At 40.9% G+C, this 22,500-nt stretch overlaps 1 protein-coding gene across 1 annotated transcript in view; it reads left to right on the top strand.

Annotated features, from left to right (window-relative positions):
• prmt3 (protein arginine methyltransferase 3) overlaps positions 1-22,500 on the top strand; it is a 75,940-nt gene that overhangs the window by 33,841 nt on the left and 19,599 nt on the right. Inside the window, exons 11-13 of the mRNA XM_061813896.1 lie at positions 1,446-1,524; positions 8,254-8,441; positions 10,602-10,688. Of these exons, the coding sequence (XP_061669880.1) occupies positions 1,446-1,524; positions 8,254-8,441; positions 10,602-10,688 (354 nt within the window). The remainder of the gene's footprint in view (positions 1-1,445; positions 1,525-8,253; positions 8,442-10,601; positions 10,689-22,500) is intronic.

The following is a 22,500-nucleotide window of genomic DNA, read 5'->3' as shown; positions in this document are numbered from 1 at the left end:
CTTGTGTGCAGAATCTGTATGTGTATCTGTATAGCCGTTTATGAACCACCGTATGAAGGAAAAGAAGAAGGCGAGGCTTGATTTACGAGTTGTTTCTCCCGTTTTCTTTGTGTAACGTCACGCGCTCCCCTCAATAATTATTCTTGAATTAGTGCCGAACCTACGTAAGTCCCGACCGAGTACGACAATCACTACTTTAGTGTCCTCAAACATCCTTCCTTCAGTTTTGGTGTCTTGGTGCACGTCGAAGGCTTTTAGGACTCACTAGTCCGGTTTAGCTTAGCTCGCTAGTCGGCAACAAAGAGACACGTTTGTGCAGTCAGATCATCGCAAAATATCGCTCAACACAGATCAAGTGTGTCAATCATTCACACGTAGCTATGTTATGCAAGCGAAGAACTGCTAATTCATTTATATGAGACATGAATTGAAAATCAAATATAGGGCTTACCTTCGTGCAAACATATCTGTTGATGGATTCAGTTGATCATGCGGTCTTCCGCAAAGTTTGATCCATTGAAGACATTTTTCGTACTGGGTCTTCGGTTTTGGAAAGGATACGAATTGAACTCCACAACTTTCAGGATAGCTGTCGTCACTATTATAAAGTCCGTGACTACACCTCTTAACCATATCTATTGTTAAAGAACCCAAATACGCGATAAAACGCTAACAAAAGCTATACTAGACCATGCAACATTGTCTGAGGGAAATGCGGGTCCAAAAGGGGGCGTGGTTTATGCAGATCTCTGGCCTCTGATTGGTCAGCGACACGGATGACGCAATTTCTATGAAGGGTTCAATTCAAGGGCTAACGGATAGAAAAAAAACCATTTGTCAGCAGAAACCTACATGATATAGACAAAATGTAATTTCAGCATAGATGAAATAACACACTTAACGTGCTATCTGTTGGAGCAGAATACTAAGTCGTCTCAGGGTCAAATTTGGATGTTTTGTTGCTGACTGTGTCCTGATGTCATGACTTTCGTATTGTAAATTCAGGTTTTTTTTACTGGTAACAAATCAATATTCATCGAATTATTCAGTAGCTACATGCCTTTATTCCATCCTACATATATTACAGGTATGTGCCTATCAATTGATAGTTTATATCAAAATAACCTTTTTTATACTGTGTACAAATCTTTGAGCCTTATTTTATATATTCCTCAACTTTCTCAGTCTTTTGTTTCCTCTGTTCCAGTGTTTTTAAAGTGTGTTAAACGTGTCTAATTCAAAATGAATGCTTGCACAAATAATGTTAAATATCTCATCTTTTTTTAGTTTTAAATTTAATATAGGTTAAAAGGGTTTGAAAATCATTGTATTCAGGATTAAATTTATTTACCTTTTATGCAATGTCCCAACTTGATTGGATATGAGGTTTGTACTTACTTTTGAATGTGTCATGGATTTAATTCCACACATTTTGTCTGTTGCAGGGTTACTTTTTGCTGTTTGAGTCCATGTTGGACTCTGTCTTAGTGGCCAGAGACCTCTATTTGGATGATGGTGGTTCAGGTAGTAGCCCTTTTATGCTGTTTTGAACAAAGTTTCTTGAGGCATTTCTTGAAGTTTCATGAAGTATTTTTTATGTTTCAATAAATATTGACAAAAAGGCAATATAGTAATGCCTCGTTTTTCGCAGTTAATTTGAACCAGACCCACACGCGAAAGTGGAAAAACCGCGAAGTCGGGGTAAATGGCGATATATATATATATATATATATATATATATATATATATATAATTTTTTTTCATAGGTCCTTGTCGTCTTGCTCGGGATGCTGCATTATACCCTATCAATGCCGCCTCCCTCTACAGTACTGTACTATTGTATGCTGACTTTTTTTTTTTTTTTTTGCTTCATTGGTCAATGTCGTCACACCAGCGATGGTGCATTGCCTTGCCCCGTAATGTACAGTACTGTACTGTACTAATTTATGCTTATTTATTTTATTATTATTATTTTGCTTCATTGGTCCATGTCTTGCTGGGGATGTCATATCCTATCTATGTGGCCTCCCGCTACAGTATTGTACTAATGTATGCTGACCTTTTTTTTTTTTTTTTTTTTTTAAATCTATTTTTTTTTTTTGCTTCATTGGTCCATGTCGTCGCGCCGGGGATGCCACATTATTATGTAGTGAGTCGGCTTTTTTTTTTTTTTTTGGGGGGGGGGGTCCAAAAATTTGCAATAGGTGATCTGCGAAGTAGAGAGGGATTACTGTATACTTACTTGCCCCACAGCACTTAAGTTGCCATATTAGGTATTCTAAATTTAATTCATGTCTGTGTGAAAATGCACTTGTGCATGACTTGTATAGAATAATGAGTCAGCCCACGAATGAGGGTGCGACTAATGGGAGTTGCACCACAATTCAGTCCTCTGGGAACCCATTGGTAACTGCTATCAATATGTCCACTTTTGGCTATTCACTTATTTCTCATGTGAAAGGAGCATTAGTAATTCGGGTCTCTGACACCTATTCCAGCTAACTCCGGGCAGGAGTACACCCTATACTGGTTGTCAGGAAGCTGCAGGTGACATATAAACAAACAAACAAACAAACCAATTCACACTCTCATTTCCACCTTCGGATAATTAAAAGATAAAACCCCCCGGTTAAAATGCATGGATTAAGAAAAATATATAATCGAAGAAGCTTTCCTACCATTCACATGACTTAAAAACTACACTGAAATATTTTAAATGCCGATTAAAGGTGTAAACCTCAAATTCTGGCACCCCTTGAACCCTGGTATTCAGCATTACAACAAAGCCTTTATTGCTTCGATAAATGCATGTCTGACCTCCCCTCCTTCCAACCTCACACTGCCTTTATGACCCCTTTGCCCACTGTTTATTTGGGAGAGCATCTCAAACATTTTGTCGTTGAAACTTTCTGAAAGGATAACAAGAATAGAAAGAGATGGATGTTGTTGGATCAACTCCACGTCATTGACATTTTTGGGGCTTCTGACACTTTGCTTCAAATGCTTTCTCCTTTCTCAATGGTTCAGTTGACCTGCACACTGTCCATGTATGGACCTGCCTGGTCGTAGCTAAAGTGCGTCATTTCAACTACATCATCTTAAAGCACCGTCAAGTGATCCAGTGTGGAAATGACAAGAAGTGTCAGAAGCTGATGAAGTTAATTACCTTTTGTGTCATAAAATTTTGTGGTATCTTGGGCGAAAATAACTTTATTTAAAATATATACATACTGTATATATAGTTGTGTACTATGTATTTAAATTGTCCCCCCAAAAATCTACATTTGTTTACACAACAGAAGAGTAATGTTAACAGGGTGGACAAATCAGAATGAATTGAAAAAAATGACGTATATTTAAAGTCAGGCTTCAAAATGGTTATTAATTGATATGCTCATTACGCTTCCAGGCACTGTCGGTGTGTCATTGGATGCTATGAAAATCCCTGCCGTTGGAATGTCCAGCTATCAATTAAATCAATTCAATTTATCAATTGGAAAATTCCCACCGATGCACACTGCAAATGTTTCATATCAGCAGACACACACTTTTACGCTGCTGCTTCCAGTCCACTGTTAAAATATGAATTTGTAAAGAAGTATGTTGTGGTTTGGCTCCTGGGTCATCTTTTGTCATCCATAAAATGTAATCCAATCTGGGAAGTCCTCCACCACACTGACTTTTTGAGTCATGAACTATAGAGGTCACATACTGTACATGTAAGCAGCATGCACATGCAGACAATACCTATCAAGATAGATCTGTGACCTCAGAAGAGGGGGAGATGGCATTATGGATGCCATATGGCACGTCTAGAACCTTTAACCCTGACATTGGTTTTCAACCATTACTGCTTGAAGTAGAGAAAACACTTGTCTGTATCTTCCCAACCAAAAAAAAAAACATTTTAAACTCAATGATTTTTATTTGAAGGGATTAGGGATTAATTCAAGTTAACATTATGTGTAATACATTTTCATTTAATAGTCAAGTAGGTTATTTTACTTGCCTATATTGAAGTGCAGTGTTTAACCTGTGCATATTAGTGATTTCAAATAATTACATCTTTTTGAAGTGAACCTCTCAGTGTGAATTCCAATGAAAAATGTGTTCAACATATCAGCCTTCGTCAGCACAAGGTTTCTCATTGTTCCTGTGAGCTGAAATAAAAGGATTTTGGTTTGTTTTTTTTTAAAATCGGGATTTAAAATTTTGAAGTCTTTTTTTTTTTTGTAGATCTTAAAATATAAAGGCTTTCATTCACTTTGGTTTATTACTGCAGCCATCAAAGTAATATTAGCCAGTGCTTTTCCCCAAAAGATTTTGCCCTCCCTAACCTTTGAAGCACATTGCGTTTAGTGTGTACAGTTCTATACTTATCTGTGCTTAAGATTTGCAGACCCACCAACAGACAAGTCCATCTCACCCGCAGAATGAACTTCCCCTTCATCCTTAAATTTGTGTCAGCATGGCTTGCACGGCACAGTGTCCTGGGATAAGAGATCTGTTTTGCCCCACTCCCTCCCTCGCCTACTGATCTTTCACATCAGACCAATGAGGGAGCTCAAGAGAGCAAGTATGAGGGGGGGACATGACAAACGGGTTGAGTGCAGCGAGTCGAGAAGGACGCAGATGTCAAAGCCATGAATCTGGGGACATTGGCGTGCCCCTTAGTCTTTTCCCCCTTTCACAGTACAGTAAGCCATCCTTCGCGAGTTTAACTTTTTTGTCTCCATTGCTTTTAAAGTGCATTTTTCCAACTAAACCTCTCCAAATGTTGCCAACTCAGCAAAAGTCCTCTCCCACCTGGCCTCCATGATCACTCTCTTGCTTCAGTATTTGGAGTAAAACTGAGTGATGTTTTCTCTGTGCAAGTGTGTAAACACCATCATTAGGTTTGGTGACACTCACATGGTCACAAGGAGGCATCAGCTAATAATGAGAGACCATGGGGTGCCCATCGCAGAGCTGTCACCATCCATTCTCTCAATTTATGGCCCGATGTATTGAAGGTTATGCGAGGCCTATTGGAAAGGTTATATTTTTAAAATGATGGAAAATTGGAGGTTTGCTCTTGTTGATTGAAGCCTCCGGCCAAGGTTGTTTCCACTACTGTCTTTCCTCTCAATTATATTTTACCCATTAAGCTCTTTATAAACTCCTTTGTAAGACTACAGAAATGAAGGCTTAGAACACCATAGTACAGCAATAGAAGAATGCTTCTGCATTCTAATCATCCCCAGAGGATGTTTATAAATTTGCCAAAATAAAAAAATAAAACAATGCAACATAAATAGCATAGAACAGAGAGAGCAATGTTGTTTCTTTTTTACTCCCTGCTCACCTTATTTGCACTTTTTCCTCCACCCAATTCTCAGTGGAACTTGCTCCTTGTATAATTTTTTTTTTTTTTGGTTGACAACTGAACAGCAGTAGGCAAATTATGGTAAAAAAAAAAAATACAATGTTTTAAACAGTTCATTGAGGGTAAAAAAATGCGCAATTCATCCTGGTTCACTTGTAATTTTTTCTTTTCTGTTCTATTAGCAATAACTTCCTTTTGTTTTTTTTCCCTAAAAACAATGGAAAGTTTTGTCAAAAAGTAGCAGGCTGTTGTTGTTTTAATTTGCATCTCGCCATTTTGTCTTTATTTATCATGTCTTGTTTTTGGAATTGTGCAGACTCATCTCAGCCTGATGGTAGTTTGTTGACTTGTTTGTAACTGCAATTATCTGATTAAACCAAAAGAATTGTTCTATAATATTTTCAAATAACTGACTCTACAATGGGGCAAAAAAAGTCACCCACCAACTGTGCAAGTTCTCCCACTTAAAAAGATAATGGAGGCCTGTAATTTTCATCAGAGGTATACCTCACCGATGAGAGATGAAATAAGAAAAGAAAATGACATTGTCTTTAGAGAATTTATGAGCAAATTATGGTGAAAATAAGGTATTTGGACAACTACAGGTATGAAACTGAATCGTACAAGAGAAAAATTGGGACCCCAAACGTAAATAGTTGATGTAGCTGTAAAGGATGTGAAACATTTTTGCAGCGAGCAAAACACCAAAGTACCGTGTTTTACCAATCGCACGGTGTCTGATATCTCTCAAAAAATCCTTGATCACCAATAAGCACCCAGCTGTAAAATCTGTCATGATACTCACAGAAGGTTTGGATGTTCTCAAGTGGCAATCAGAGCTACTGAAGTGAGATTTCAAATGATCTCTTTACAAAAGTACAATGTTTGGATGCTAACGTTTTCATAAGTGGACCTCTTCTACTTGTAAGATTTGGAGATGAATGTTTCTCGAGGCTCCGTCAATTAAATAAAGGGTTAAGTGAAGTGTGTATTGCACTATCTGTGAGTTTCATTGACAATTCCTCCACTTTTTGAGAGCAAAGAAATCTCAACATAACATAACAATAACAGGAACGGTATATGAAAACCTTGTGAAGATTTACAGAAAACCTGTAACCTCTGTCATTGCCAACAAAGGGTATATAACAAAGTATTGTGATGAACTTTTGTTTTTGACCAAACACTTATTTCTACCATAAATTGCTAATAATTTCTTTAAAAATCAGACAATGTGATTTTCTAGATTTTTTGTTGTTGTTGTTTTGTCTCTCAGACGTGAAGTACAGCATACTATGATGAAAATTACTAACCTCTGTCATCTTTTTAATCAGGGAAAATCTCACAATTTTTGGCTGACTAAATACTTTTGTGCCCCACTGAATGTCTATATCTGCACTCTCAGCCCTCCTTACATAGATATTCCACTTCCAAAAATAAGATTAACTAGGTTGGCTAGAAAAATGTCACACATTTTACGAGTAGCTCTATGACCTGGTCACACAAAACAGTTATTTAAACTTTTTAAATTGCTTTTGCAGCTCCTGTGCTGTATGTTGCTATGCTTCAACTTATTACCTTCCTATCATCAGCAGCTTACTATCAGTCATTTAATGGCTGGTGCTTGAGTGACTGTCAAGCACCAAGTCATGTCACGAAAATAACTTCTTGCCCCCTGCTCATCACGTTCATAAGATTGTCTCTTTATGCATGACTTTGTGTGGTATATATGAATTGAAGCATTGTCATGATAATAATGCTTATCAGTGTTGGCTCAAATCAGTATATTGCCACACGCTGTCATGGTCCTGCCGGTGCAGCCCTGGCTGTGCGGGTTGCCGCGCTGATTGGGAGGCGCACACTTGCGTCTCATGCTGGCTGATTGGCCCTGGTGTATATAGGACCATGGGGACGACTGGTCCGGCGCCAGATCGTTGCAACTCATCCCCCGATCCAGCACTCCCGTATTCCTGATGGTCAACCCATGTGTACCGACCTCCGCCTGTTCTCCGACCGACCCCGTAAGCCTGACTCCTTTGATACTCCTGCCTGCTCTGATCGATCTCCCTTGTACCAACTCCTGCCTGCCCGCTGACCTGCTCTCTACGCCCGACGTCCTGACTAGCACTGCTCCACCTGACTGCCTGCCCGATCCCCGACCATGGAACAATAAACGTTTTTCCCGAATTACCTCTGTGTCTCCCGACTCCTGCATTTGGGTCCTACCTCCGTTTCGATGGGTCGTGACACGCTTTTTTTTCCTCGCTTATACAGAAGTTAAAACTCATGTTCTTTTTCTGTAAGTTTGGCCCGAGGGCTCTGTATTGGCTAATGTTGGTTCACACAAGCATAATAGTCATAACCCCGTCACCCAGCAGAGTAATTATACCAATATATCATATGTGAAAACATCCAAAGTCATGAAATCCAACTGCTGGTCTTTAAATAGCCGTTAGATTATAATGCAGTATGGAGTTTCTACGCAGGGCATAAACTAGGCCAAACTATGTTTTGTCATTACTTTTGCTTCAGGAAATTGATGGAACATGCCACGCCCAGAGGACTTCAAGACGTGCTTTTGCAAACTTTGAAAATTGATGTTACACTTGACATCTCTTCGAGTATCAACCCTTTGGACTACAAATTTCCCATCCTCTTCGTTTTATTCTTCGTGAATACTGTATTTTATATGATTGTTAAAGTATGTATTGTGTTCATATGCTTATTTTTATGTATAATGTATAGCAAAGTAGTAAGCAGAAGTGGTAATTCCCCTTTACCTGAACTTTGCTTGTGGTTATTTTTTTTTTTCCCGTCAATTGGCAAATAATCGCTTTCTCTCTTTTCTTGTCTGTGAACTAATTGTTCATTTCTTCCTCTTGCCTCCTTAGTCTACCCAGACCTTTGTAACATCAGCTTGGCGGCAGTGGGAGACAAGCAGAAGCACCAAGAATGCATTGCATTCTGGGATGATGTGTATGGCTTTAACATGTCATGCATGAAGAAGGTTGTCGTGCCGGAGGCTGTTGTGCAAGTGTTAAATGCAGACACGCTCATCTCCGAACCTACAGTCATACAGGTTAATATTGCTCAAAAATGATAATGGGTTTAAAGGGTGCACTTGCACTGCAATGGCTGCAAGAGCCACTTTTCATTTTAAAGGGACAGCTAGGCCAATTCATTAAGAGATTTGATAAAAATAAATGTTAAAATATACATGTAAAATAGTTTATTTTAATAAATAATTATGCTCTTTTGAAGGTATTGTCATTTTTAATTAGAACTAACCAGCTAAATTGAACACTATCTTTAAAATTGTATGTTACATTAAATAATTAAGATAAAGTAATACAATTACATATAAATGAAATAATTCCTTTTAATTTACCACTTTTAGCACCAAGTTGATTATATAAATGCAATACACAGTGTAGGACTCTTGATAAATGCTCTGTTGGTCAGATTGAAGAAGAGAGCAGAATGGATGTGGCCCGTAGTTCATGATATACGCACGCCGATTATCATGAATAGCCAGTGTGGTGACCAAATTAAAAAAACGTTCAAACGTCTGTGTCTGTCATAGACAAGAGGAACAATGACATCATAGCCTATGATGTCATTGTTCCTTTCATAATGTATTCAAGGTAACTGTCACCCCACACCATAGAAATCAAATGAAACACTAGAAATAATTCGTAAAGTGAGAACATAAATGTTTTATTCAACGCACCACAGAAAAGAGTTTTAAGAAGCCTGCCATATTTGGATGAATAAAATAATGAACAATTATTATAAAAAAAAAAACTGCAGCTCTAGAAAAATAGAGACATCCTCCCAGCTGTCAGACTACATGACTGCTGAATGTGCTGAAAATGCGCTCTGCTCAACCCTAACTTGTCAATCAAATCCATTATGAGTATGTCCTCAAATGTCTGTAGTGTGATCCCCAGTCTGAAGAACATGCAGTTTAGTTTAATATAAAGTTAACTTTCCCTGAAGTGTGTCAGTCACGTCTCCATTATACGACCCAGATTGAGACAGCTATGAACCAGATGACCCCGCAGTGAGTGGACCAGCGGACTTGCAATAGGGCTGGCAATGGCCAACTTGTTTGTCACCGCCTCCCACATATTTAGAAAATACTGAAACTGAAGGATCTGGTTTCTTTTAACACTTTTAAATTATTTTTAAATTTGTCTTTTGAAAAAGATCAGTGACATAATTTTACTGCGTCTCTAAATTCAAAAAAGTTTTACAGTGCTGAGTAATTAATTGATGACTTGAATGCACCTGGCCCACAAAGAAATGTAGCTCAATTTTAATGAAAAATCTTGATGGGAATTGTGGTCCCTTGGTTGATTGAATATCCAGATTACAGCAGGACATAATGAGAACTTTACTACACAGTGAATGTATTATCAAAGGTTTAATTCTCTTACAATAACTAATGTTTTATTCTGGGCACGCTGTTAATAAAACACTCTAAACTTTGAGTGGAAAAAGCACTGAGATTAAAGAAAGCCACATCCAAAGTTACCTCTTTAGTTTCTTTTAGTGTTGCAGTGCACTCTCTTCTTCTAATCTCTAATGCCATCATGTGTTTCATCTCCGGTTGGCCTGTTTGCTAAGTAGCATGTCCTACGCCCATGTGTGGATGTGATGAATGAGAGCAGAACTTGATGTAATGGAATTTGAATCCTCCTATCGATATTTTCTCCCTCCAGTGACAAATAGACAACCCCTCTCCCCAAATTACCACAATTCTCATCCATTGCCTCTCATTGATACAATCCAATAACATTCTATTAAGGCTGACTACTACTCCGTAAAATTGAGAGCCCTTTCACGGAATTATATATTCTGTAAACCAGATTACTTTTTTCTCTCCTCAGTGAGAACAACTAGGACAAATTGAGTGAAGTTAAACTCCAAACCATTTCATCCTGTGCTGAACCAGCTCTGCATGGCTTTAAATGTTCTGAGCCTACATTTTAATTTATCCTCCCATAAATGTGCACTACAATGTCAATGTACCAATGTTTTTGAGGGGCTGTATTCAGTGGACATTGAACTTCAATTGAACGCTGGAATTTTATGACGACTGTTCCCGAGATGAAATCGAGAAAAACAATATGCTGTCGTCACTGATGGTGTAGTGCTACACTCACCTGACTTTGGAGTAGGCTGCATGTGGGTTCCGTTCCCATTAGTTCTAATATTTAATATTTATACTCCACAGACAATCGACTGCAACAAAGTGACTCATTCAGAGCTGGATTTTGCAGCCGACTTTTGTTTGAAGATTACCAACACCACAGAGTTCACGGTAATACACACGCATCCAATGACCAGACCCATTCACACAATTATCCATCAGAATTTTTTTTCATGCAAGTTTGATTAATTAGTAGTGCTTTCCCAAGAATGCGGTTTATTTTCACTAATAATGCAGAGCTTTCCACAAGACATCAATCTAAATTTGAGCAAATATGTCATGACCAGAACACGAGGCTGAACCCAAAATGCACAACTCATGAGACCAGGTACTGTTATTCAGTCCAAGGTCAAATCACAGGCGGGCGGTCCAAAGAAGCAGCAGTACCAAAATCAGCAAGCGAGAAGGCAGGGTCTTTAACGAGGCAAGGTTCGGTACACAGAGTAGCAAGGTCATAGACAAAGGGTTGCGGGAATGTGACGTAGTACAACAATCTGGCAAGGACCAGACTGCACATGTGACCATATAGAGATGGACTGTTATCACGAAGCCGAGACGCAGGTGCGTGCCAGGGACAGACACACCCATGACAGTACCCCACCTCTAACGGTCGGCCCCAGATGGCCCAGGAGCCTCAGGATGTGATGCATGGAAGTCCCTAATGAGGGTGGGATCGACCATGAACCAGGAAGGGATCCATGACCGCTCTTCAGGACCATAGCCTTTCCAGTCCACCAGGTACTGCGCTCCCCTCCCCCGACGGCGTGACAACAGGAGCCGGCGCACAGCGTAGACAGGACCCCCGTCTACCATCCGGGGGTAGGCGGGGCTGGCACGCGGGACCAATGAGGACACTCACGCCATCTTGGGCAGGCTGACATGAAAAGCCGGATGAATACGCATCGATTTCGGGAGTTTTAATTTCATGATGACCGAGTTGATCACCTTTGCAAGTGGGAATGGGCTGACAAAACTTGGAGCAAGCTTCCGTGATTGCATCCGCAGTGGGAGGCCCTTCGCTGGCAACCAGACACGCTGGCCCACTTTGTAATCCAGTGCCATCACCCTCGTATGGTCCGCCATGGCCTTAAAGGAGCGTCCCTTGTGCAGAAGCATCTTGCGGGCTCGATCCCAGGTCTGTTTACAGCGTCTCACCACGGCCAAAGCTGATGGCACCGACGAATCGGAGTCTTTAGATGGGAAGAGAGAGGTTGGTATAGCCGTGCACGACATGGAAGGGAGACATACTGGTGGATGCAGAGGGAAGAGAGTTATGAGAGTTTTCGACCCAACTTAACTGTTGACTACATGAGTTTGGGTCGCAAGAAGCAAGGCATCGGAGCCCTAGTTGTAAGTCCTGGTTTAAACGTTTGGTCTGGGCGTTCTATTCTGGATTATGGCTCGAAGAAAGGCTCATAAGTGGCCCCTATGAGTGAACAAAATTCTTTCCAGAAACAGGAGACAAATTGGGGGCCCCACGTCGGACACCACTTCGATGGGCAAGCCATGAAATTTGAATATGTTGCTCATCATGAGCTTGGCTGTCTGGTTTACGTAGAGAACTTTAGGTAGTGTAATGAAATGAATGGAGAAGCGGTCCACCACTGAGAGGACAGCGGTGTGACTTTGCAAAGCTGGAAGCCCGGTCACGAAGTCCAGAGAGATGTGTAACCACGGATGTCAAGGAACGGGCAGAGGGCTTAACTCCCCGAAGGGTCTTTGCTGGGAGGGTTTGTTTGCTGCGCAAACCGGACACGCATTGACGTACTCCCTGTCGTCCTTTTTTATATTCGGCCACCAGAAATGTTGCTCTTTTACAGACTGTGTTTTGGCCATGCCCGGGTTACACGCAGTGCAACTGGTGTGGGCCCAGTCAATTACTCTTCCCGTTAGTGGGGGAACAACATATAGCCTGTCATCAGGGGAGCCTTCAGAACTGAGAGAGTCCTTCAGCAGCACGTATTTGACTTGGGGTTCAATTTCCCAGGTGAAGAATGAGACGAAACAAGCGTCGGGGAGGTAGGACCGTGGTCAGACTCTGTTCTTTCCCTATCTTGCACATGCGGCATCACATCGGGTTTCCAGGTCTTTGTCCCCGGCCGATAAGTCATCACAAAGCGAAACTGCGGAAAGAAGAGTGCCCACCTGGCTTGCCTTGCGTTAAGCTTTTTGACTGACCAAAAATATTTATTAATATAATATCTAAATTTTTGTAGTCTGTTAATACTAAAGGGACCTGCGTCCACTCTAACCAATGTTTCCCTTCCGACATGGCTTTCTTGACTGGTAGCAATTCGCGGTCGCCAATGTCATAATTTCTTTCTGCTGGAGTTAGTTTTTTAGATAAGAACAAGCAGGGGTGTAATCTTCCATCCATAGGACTTCTCTGTCAAAGAACCCCCCCTATCCTTGAATCCGACGCATCAACCTCGACGACAAACTGCCTATGTGGATCGGGCAAGGTGAGGACTGGAGCTGAAGTAAAGCTGGCTTTGAGCTTACCGCTTGGCAGGCCGGATTCCAAACGAAGGAACTGTGGAGTGAAGTTAGTGCGTGCAATGGGGCCGCAACGGTACAAAGGTTTCGGATGAATTTGTGGTAGAAATTGGCACCGGCAATAAACCTCTGCACCTCCTTGGGGATTGTTGGGCCAATGAAGAACAGCCTCGACATTGCTGGGATCCATGCGTTTCTCCCGCTCCGCCAAGACAAAGCCTAAGAATAACACGGAGGGTTTGTGGGACTTAACACTTGTCAACCTTGACATACAGGTCGTGACGCAATAGCTGAAGTAACACCGCATGAACGTGTCCGGGGAAAAAAATCAGGATGTCGTCTAGGTACAGAAAAACATATATTAACATATGTTGAGCATCTCGCGTAAAATGTCATTGACAAAATTCTGAAATATGCCTGGTGCATTCATGATTCCGAAGGACATCGTTAAGTATTCATAATGCCCCATGGGCGTGTTGAAAGCAGTCTTCCACTCACCCCCCTCTCCTATCCGCACCAGGTGGTACGCATTGCTCAAGTCCAGCTTTGGAAAAATCTTGGCCCCCTTCAGAAGTTCGAAGGCCATGGCAATGAGGGGGAGAGAGTACCTGTTCTTAATAGAGATATCGTTCAGTTCTTGGTAATCGATGCAGGGCCGCAGGGTCTTGTCCTTATTTTCTATGAAAAAGAAGCCTGCCCTGGCCAATGACGACGAGGGCCGGATCAGTCCTGCAACTAGCGACTCCTCCATGTATGCTTTCAATGGCTTGATGCTCTGGACCTGAAAGAGAGAATAGTCTCCTGTGAGGGGGTGAGGACCCGGGCAGCAGGTCAATGGCGCAGTCATATGGCCTGTGGAGAGGAAGCGACTTGGCCTTACACTTGGAAAATACTTCCCTCAGGTCATGGTAACAGAAGTCCCCTTCTGAAGACAGGTCTGCCTCATTTCGCGGGTTTTGACCGGCCTCTTGGCTCCCTAGGACTTGATTTGTCCGGTCGACCAGTCAATATGGGGGTGATGTGATCTCGGCCAGGGACTCCCCAAGATTATGTTGTGACCCACGGTGTCACAAACATGGAGGCTGACATGTTCCGCATGTGAAACCTGAAATGTCAGGGTGATCGTCTGAGTGTGATGGGTTATTTTGCTGAGGAAACTGCCATTTGCCACGAATGGCTTAGTGACACGGAGGGCTCCCGTGGAAGCTGGGGGTACCGGACTGGCGTTGGCTCCGCTGGGAAAGGATGCGGGTAGGAATCAAGCCGGCCCATTACCTCCCGCAGCTGGTGAGCAATCGTCTGGAGAATTACCTAGTGTTCGGTGAGACGCCGACCTTGAAACTGGAGGGCTTTGTGCACTGGATCAGAGTTGACTCGGTCCATGTCTTGTCAATGTCGTTCTGTCATGATCAGAACATGTGGCTGAACCCAGAATGCACACCTGACGAGACCAGGTACATTTCGGGAAGCGTCTTTATTCATTCCAAGGTCGAAACACAGGCGGGCAGTCCAAAGAAGCAGCAATATCAAAATCAGCAGGCGAGAAGGCAGGGACGTTAACGAGGTAGGGTTCGATACACAGAGTAGCAAGGACATAGACAAAGGGTTGCGGGAATGTGACATAGTACTACAACGATCTGGTAGGGACTAGACCGCACGCGTGGCCATATATACGGTACATGGACTGTAATCACTAAGATGAGACACAGGTGGACGCATCTGCTTATTGGAGCAGGTGAGCGTCGCATCAGGGACAGACAAAACTGTGACACGAACACATTGGTTAATCAGATTGCAATTGAACTGAACCCAAGTATTGAGAACAATTAGAAATTTTTAAAAAAATAATGTTTTATAAATGTATTTACCTGTCATGCTCCTGGCTTCCTGCCCAGGCTGGGCGTGGCCAGCCAATTAGTCAGAGCACACATGCACCTTGTTCCAGCTGATGCCTTCCAGTATATATAGGACTTGGGGGACGACTTGTCCTTCGCTAGATCGTTGTGCTTGATGCCTCGTTCCCTTTCTCCTGTTTTCCTGACTTCTGCTCTCCGTGTACCGACCCACGCATGTCCACTGACCACCCTCGTAAGCCTGCCGTACTATTACTTCTGCCTGGTTTGGACTCTCTACCTGAACACTGACCTTGGACTGAATAAAGGTTTCCTCTGCACCGTCTGCGCGTCTCTGGAGTCGTGCATTTGGGTCCGCCCTCGTGCCCCGTTCGTGACATTACCCGGATTTCTTTTGACAGCACAGTTTCCCAGTCTAAAACCAGAGTTTGTTACTGCACTTTTTTCATCCATTAATTATCAGATCTGTGGTGCAAAAAGGACATTGCAGTACATTTGTCAGCGACATCAATCAGTTTGTGTTGATGGATTATGTTTCTGTATTTCAGCAGTTATCAGTCACGCTAATGTCTCGGGGTTTCCCATCCAAGTATTGAACTGAATGTGACTTTGAATTACCTGTCATAAAGAGGGAATGTTGTCAGCTTGCTTGCTTTGTCTGTTCAACTACTCACTTTTCATTCTTTAGTAATGAATGTTTAAAATCTGCATTATGTAGCTATTTTTATTGGGGAAAAAAAAAAGGTCAAATTTTTCCCCAAACCACTACTACAGATGGCACTGAAGATCTTGCTTTTTGAGTCTTTGTTTGTTGAGTGGTGTTTTTAAAATGGGGAGGTAAGACAAAACTAGACTTTTGTTCTTAAATTGGAAACATAAACATTGTGAGAGGAACAGGGGTGACAAATATTATGGAACGTCGATATTTTGTCACGGACATCATCGAACGGTGACTCATGACAACCGAAACACCCGTCAGACATTACTTGCCATGACAGCGCTGTGTACGGCCAGCATGCTAAAAAATTCACAAATTAAGTTGATGGAATATTTATTTATTTATTTATTTATTTTTAGGAGAGGGGAAACAAAACTGGTTGGCGCACACTTATTTTGGCCCCACTGATTTGATTGATAATCTGATTTAATAGACTTTGTTTTTTAAAGTCAAGGTTGAAAACAGAATTGATAAAGGCAAATTAATCCATAGAGACAGATGCATTTGATGATGACATGTCAAAATCTCATACTTTGATTCAGGCTACGACTGCATCCACCCTTACAAGATTGATACAATAAAACTAAATATTGAAGCCATAATTTATTAACAATTACGATTATAGAAGAATGATTGTTATACAATTCAGCGGTATGGAGAATTATTCTATCCTGTTTCAAAGTATTCTGCAATAACTGTCCTGTGGTAATGTTCTTAACAAAATGTTCAAAATATGGAAAATAAGACAAATTTGGACAAATTGGGCTCAAAGTGCATGTCTTTGTTGTCAGCTCTACTGGAAAAATGGAAAAAGGACATTAAGTTTGCATTGTTCGCAGCTCTGGTTAACTATAGTAACAAAATAATGTATTTACTCTTACATTACAAAACAAATTCCATATCGTACTGTGATTATCCAGTTTTTTTCACTATTCAAATGAATTTTCCTTGTAATCCATTTTGATGAAGTATTATATTACAAAAAGGCGGCAAGATGGACAACTAGTTAGCACGTCATCCTCACAGTTCTAATGACTCGTTCAAATTCGGCCTCGCCTGTGTGACCTTTGAATGTTTTTTCTGTGCCTGGTTTTCTCTGGTGCTCTGGTTTCTTCTCACATCTCAGAAACATCCACGTTAGTTTAATTGAAAACTTGAAATTGCCCGGAGTTGTGAATGTGAGTGCGAATAATTTCCTTCATACAGTGGGTTCAAAAAGTATTCAGACCCCATATATTTTTCACTTGTTATATTCCAGCCATTTGGTAAAATCATTTGTTTTGGTTTTTTTTTTGTACACATTAGGGCGGCACGGTGGTTCAGTTAGTAAAGCGTTGACCTCACAGTTCTGAGGACGCGGGTTCAATCACGGCCCCGCCTCTGTGGAGTTTGCATGTTCTCCCCGTGCCTGCGTGGGTTTTCTCTGGGCAGTCCGGTTTCCTCCAACATTCCCAAAACATACAACATTAATTGGACCCTGTAAATTGCCCATAGGTGTGATTGTGAGTGCACCTGTTTGTCCCTATGCGCCCTGTGATGGGCTGGCAACCAGTTCAGGGTGTACCCCGCCTCCTGCCCGTTGACAGCTGGGATAGGCTCTGACACTCCCCGTGACCCCTGAGAGGATAAGCGGCCAAGGAAATGGATGGATGTACATATTAATTGAGATATTGACGCTGTTGACATTTTTTATATTTTTTCATTTGAAAAAGAAATACTGAAAAATCACACAGCGATAAATATTCAGACCCTCAAGCATTCATATATTTAGCTCAGGTACTGTCAATTTTTTTCCTATCCATATCATCCTTGAGGTGGTGGTTTACCCTTATTGGGACCCCAGCTTTGACTATACTGACTGGACTTGATTAGGAAAACCACACATCTGTCAATACAAGACCTTATAGCTCACAGTGCTTGTCAGAGCAAATGAGTGTTATAAGGTTAAAAGAACAGCGTGAAGTCCTCAGGGACAGAATTTTGGCTGTTAGATCAAGCAGAATGGAGAATCAGCATCCCCTTTTTGCTGGAACATTTTTTTTTGCCAAAGTTTTGTTTTTTGAATTACTGTATAAAGCAATAATAATTTGTGGTGCTGATGGTAAAAACCTTTTTTCAAGGACCTCTTACCTGCCCAACAAGATCCATGACATAAAATACACACACTAAACATGTGCACTAAACACAGCAATAATAGGGAATGACGATGTGAGATATTTCTGACCTCATCACATATGAAGACAGGTTTTTATTTGAAAAGAAAACAAATATCAGATGTTTGCTGGGACTAAAAGCCATAAATCTTCCCGAATCCTCTTCAGCTGCCCAACAAGGTCACTGACATAAAGTTCAGCAAAGTTCGAGCACCGCATACAGTAAACGCAGTAATGTTAGTGAATTTATGACAATTGCCTCTTCAGAGAAATCAATTTTTTTTCCATTGAATTGTCTCAATGTGCCCTGCAATTGGCTGGCAATCAGTTCAGGGTGTACCCCGCCTCCTGCCCGATGACAGCTCGAATTGGCTCCAGCACTCCCATGACCCTCGTGTGAATAAGCGGCTCAGAAGACTAATGGATGGATCATGCAAAAACTTTTCAGATCCAGACAACCTCACTAGGATATTATTGCTGTACTGGCAAAAGTGAGCGTTTCTTGTTGCTGTTGTTTTTGCACAGTAAACAGAGTTATCAACATGCTAAATAAAATATAGAAATAGAGTAGAACACCTCTGTTTGTGAACAGTTCAGATTACTTTTCGTAGAAAACTTACCTCTAGTTTTATTTGGTTTGTAAAAGTTATTGGAATGGAAGAACGGAAGGCTCTGCAATATGTTGTGCTTTTAACCGCGCTGCGTGACTTTGCTTCGATGTACGCTACGCTGAAAACTAGTCTGCTCCATGCTGTAAGGCGGAAATCTATTGCAGGCAGTAAGCGATTATCCCATCACAAATTTTATATCGTTTCTGATTGATGTAAAAAAGAAAAAAAAGTCTGGAAATCATCGTAATTTAATCACAAATACTATTTGTTTGTGGTTTTCATTAAGTTCTACCTCTCCTTAATTAATACAATGAATGGTTAATGTTCGCATAATCACCTCAAAATAAGTCTACGGAGCATTTGCCCAGCAGAAGTTCTGTTGACACGTACATTCAGCCAATAAAATGAGGAAAGAGGTCCGCTATTGCTATCCCACTTTTTGTTTTTAACTAAAAAAGTTCGCTGAGTCAGTTTGTTGTAACAAAATCAACCAATAAATTGGAAAATAAACAGTCAAAAAACCCCACCTGAATTAGAATATCCCTGTTGTAACGGAAGCAGGGTCTTCTTCAATGAGTCCCTATCATCCTTCTCTCCTTCTCCTCCTTAGTTCAAGTGAATGAGCAATACTGTATGACATTTATTTAGTTTCATTTCTTCATCATAATTTTTTAATTTTCACTACTTGTTTCTATATCTTTAACCACACACTGATCAAAAAAGATACGTATTTATTATTCATTTCAGTGGGAAAGATTCCCTGTTTAAGAAGGTTTCGGTTTAAAAACGATGTCACTGACTCATTTAAGGTCGTAACCCAAGGTTCCACTGAAGTTTTCAAAAACTAAAAGTTTTAAAGCTATGGTGTGGGTCAACTGCAACACATGAATTGAGTTGTGTCCTCACAGGGTGTTAGCTAAAAACACAAAAGTGTATAAAATGGTTTATGGGCCCATTTTCCCTGCCACCACATCCCTCACTTAAACTTCCTCCATTGACCGAGCCACATTTCACTGTGTTGTGAGCAGCCTGCAGCAAGCAGAAGAGCCTCACTTTGTTTTCTGATGCTCTGCATTGTGACGCATGGAGTGTTGCAGTCTTCTCTGTCGTGGTGCAGTGCTACATAATTGGACGTATTTGTTTCATGCAGAATCAATGTATGGCTATTATCTGGCCTCCGCACATTGTGTATAGGCCTATGGTTATTAATAGGATTTGTAAGTTGTTGTTTTTTTTTAACTATCCACTTTTTACTTCAAAGTTATATGGAAGGCTGCAAAATAGATAGGGAGGATGCTTGATGCTCCCTTTTTCAGTTGCAAATTGCTTTTCCCTTGGGATTTTATTACGAAGCAGTATCATTCATTTAGTGCGAGGCTATCGAGCTGAGGCTCAGTCACGGAATGTTTTATGCACAATGGGATGTCATTTCTTAAAGCTATGAAAAGCTGAGCTTATATAATGCAGGTGTTCTGTAAAGAAGGTATCATCTGTCTAAATTGTTCTTTCTACACTCCTTCAGCATCAAAGCTGCTTGTTCTGAGGATTTACAGATGATTATTGACCTGCACAAGAACTGCTCTGCTGTCATAAAGATACTGATCAGGAATCAGTATTGTCTGAAGATCTTCGGTGGTAGTTAAGGTTAGGATGTGTGAAGGGTAAACTGCTCCTGGACCAGTGCTTGGGGATTTGTGAGGGAGAGCTGCTGCGCCTCTCGCCCTATGATGGAGCGCCTGCTTTTGTTCTTCTGTCGACAGTCCATTCATCAGCTCAGTCTGCCTAACCTTGCATTAAATGAACAGCACAACCCCTGCGTCTGTGCTGCTCACACACAAGATAAATCCTCCTATTCTCTTTTTTTTCCAGCCACTTTTTTTTTTTTTACCCCTTTTCATATCACACGTTCGTGGTTATTGTGTCTGCTCAGATACCTTGAAACCACACACAAGGCATACAAGAAGCAGTAAATGTTTGCGTTATCAGTTGCAATACAAAGAATAGAACAAAAGTCACCAAATTCTCCTGCACATTTGAAACATCTCACTCATCATTAGAGTTGGAGCTTTTAACCAAAACGTAAAAGTAAGAAGCAAATATTGTGCATCAAACATTTGAAAACGACTCTCAGTGAAATTTTTCGCATCTTAACACTGGTCATCAGCGCAAAAAGTACATCACATTAAAAATATCAATTATTGGAACACAGGGCTGTTGCTGTCTGTGTGCCACAGCAGAGAGACATCAGTTTTGTAACAGAATAGAATAGCTTTATTTCAGCTGAATTTTTGAGACAAACATGACTGTGAAAAACTGTTTTGAATAAGACTGAGAGAATTGATGTGTGGTACAAATGGTCAAAAGATAACTTGTCAAAGTGCATATTCTTATTTTTTCTTTGTTTAAAAGTCTAATCCAGAGGAAATGTAGTTTATTTGTCTATCATACAAATGTAGCTAAAATTTCATTAAAAAAATTACAAATTCTCAACACCACAGAAAGAAATTAGCATCAAAGTCAGTCTCAGGATTTTGTTCGAGAGGTCTCTTAGATTCAGCAAGTTCCGTAACTCCCCGGAATGTGACATCAAATACAGACAAAATTTAGCCAGAGAGTGAAAAAGCTAGCCAAGGTGGTGAGGAAGTGTGTTGTATACGGCTGTTCTGCGTCAAACACTGATGGAGTCATCTTACATGAATGGCCGAAAGATGAACAGATGGGGAGGTTATGGACCAGGTTTGTGAAGACAAAGTGGGCGCAATGGACTTACAAATCAAAGTGGACAGTAATATGTTCCAAGCATTTCACGGAGGACTGCTTTGAAAAGCCAGTACAGCGTTCACTTGGCTTTGGTAGCAAGTAAGTACGTACGTGTTCAATTGTTTAGTATTGACAAGTATCTACCTCGTTTTAAATGTAAGTACAATACAGATAGATAGATAGATATGTCAGCTAATATCTGTATCCATGTGATGTTTAGGAGATGAGGAAATTTGCACACTGTGAAAAGTTAGTGTACTGTTGACACTGAGGTCTTCCTGAAATTCGACTACGGCAGTCTGTGCCCTCAAGTGTTAGGTGCATTATTTAAAATATGGGCGCAATGCATGGAAATATAAACATGTGATCTTTAAACGCAGAGTGATACCAAAGGCTTCGAGTTTTGTTTTACACAGACTCAGTCGCTAGTACAACAACAAACGACTCACTGTTGTGTGCGAGCAGCATCAGATTAAATTATTTCATCAACAAGGTGTACGTAGATTTCTTGAGGCACCTACCAGTCTGTGTTTTGGGTGCGAAGTTCCACATCAACTTTGTCAGGTCTCACCGAATCCTGTCCTTGTGTTGCATTCGTCAACTTAGGTTCGAACATCTATGGTTGAGATACACCTTCATGGGATGTTTTTTGAATACTGGAAGAATAAGTAAATTCCTCCTCTTCAGTTCCCATCTCTTCCACAGAGCATTCCATTAAAACTTCATCACTGCTGTATATCTGCTCGAGATCCTACTCGCAGCGTGTATGATTGTCTGTGTAGGAAGCCATTGTCTTTACTGGGGTTGTGTTGGCGTGATGTCACACAGCAAGAGCTTCAACAGAGCCTCGGTTTGAAACAGATGTCGGAGGCATTCGGATTACAAAGAAAACGTGCACTTTGGAACTAATTTATTTCATTTCTGTTTTGTTGAGAATTTTTAAAATATTTTTTATGAAAAATTAGCTATGATTGTGTGATATACTATATAAATAAAATATAGGTCCTCTGGATTAGACCTTTAAAGACTTTGTGAATTCAGAAAGGTTTCTAAATACATTAGACATCTCTGAAGATAACTGTTGTACACGTGAATGCGGAGAACTCAGTTTTACTCAATAGCAGAGATAGAGCATTGAGTAAATTTGCACCGTTTCAGTTTTCCAGTTTTTTGGGGGGGTCTCATCTAAAACTGCTGTCCAGTGACACACTTGGTTGTCTGGCAAGAGTTGCACAGTAACAAAGTCAGGAAACTGGCATAAGTATCCCGTCCCCTAAGAAATAATCTCTACTGCTACAGTGTGATGTTACCAGAACTAGCTATGCTTGCATG

The sequence above is a fragment of the Syngnathoides biaculeatus genome, chromosome 3, assembly GCF_019802595.1.
Source record: "Syngnathoides biaculeatus isolate LvHL_M chromosome 3, ASM1980259v1, whole genome shotgun sequence".
NCBI lineage: Eukaryota > Metazoa > Chordata > Actinopteri > Syngnathiformes > Syngnathidae > Syngnathoides > Syngnathoides biaculeatus.
This window is presented reverse-complemented; position numbering and strand designations above follow the sequence as displayed.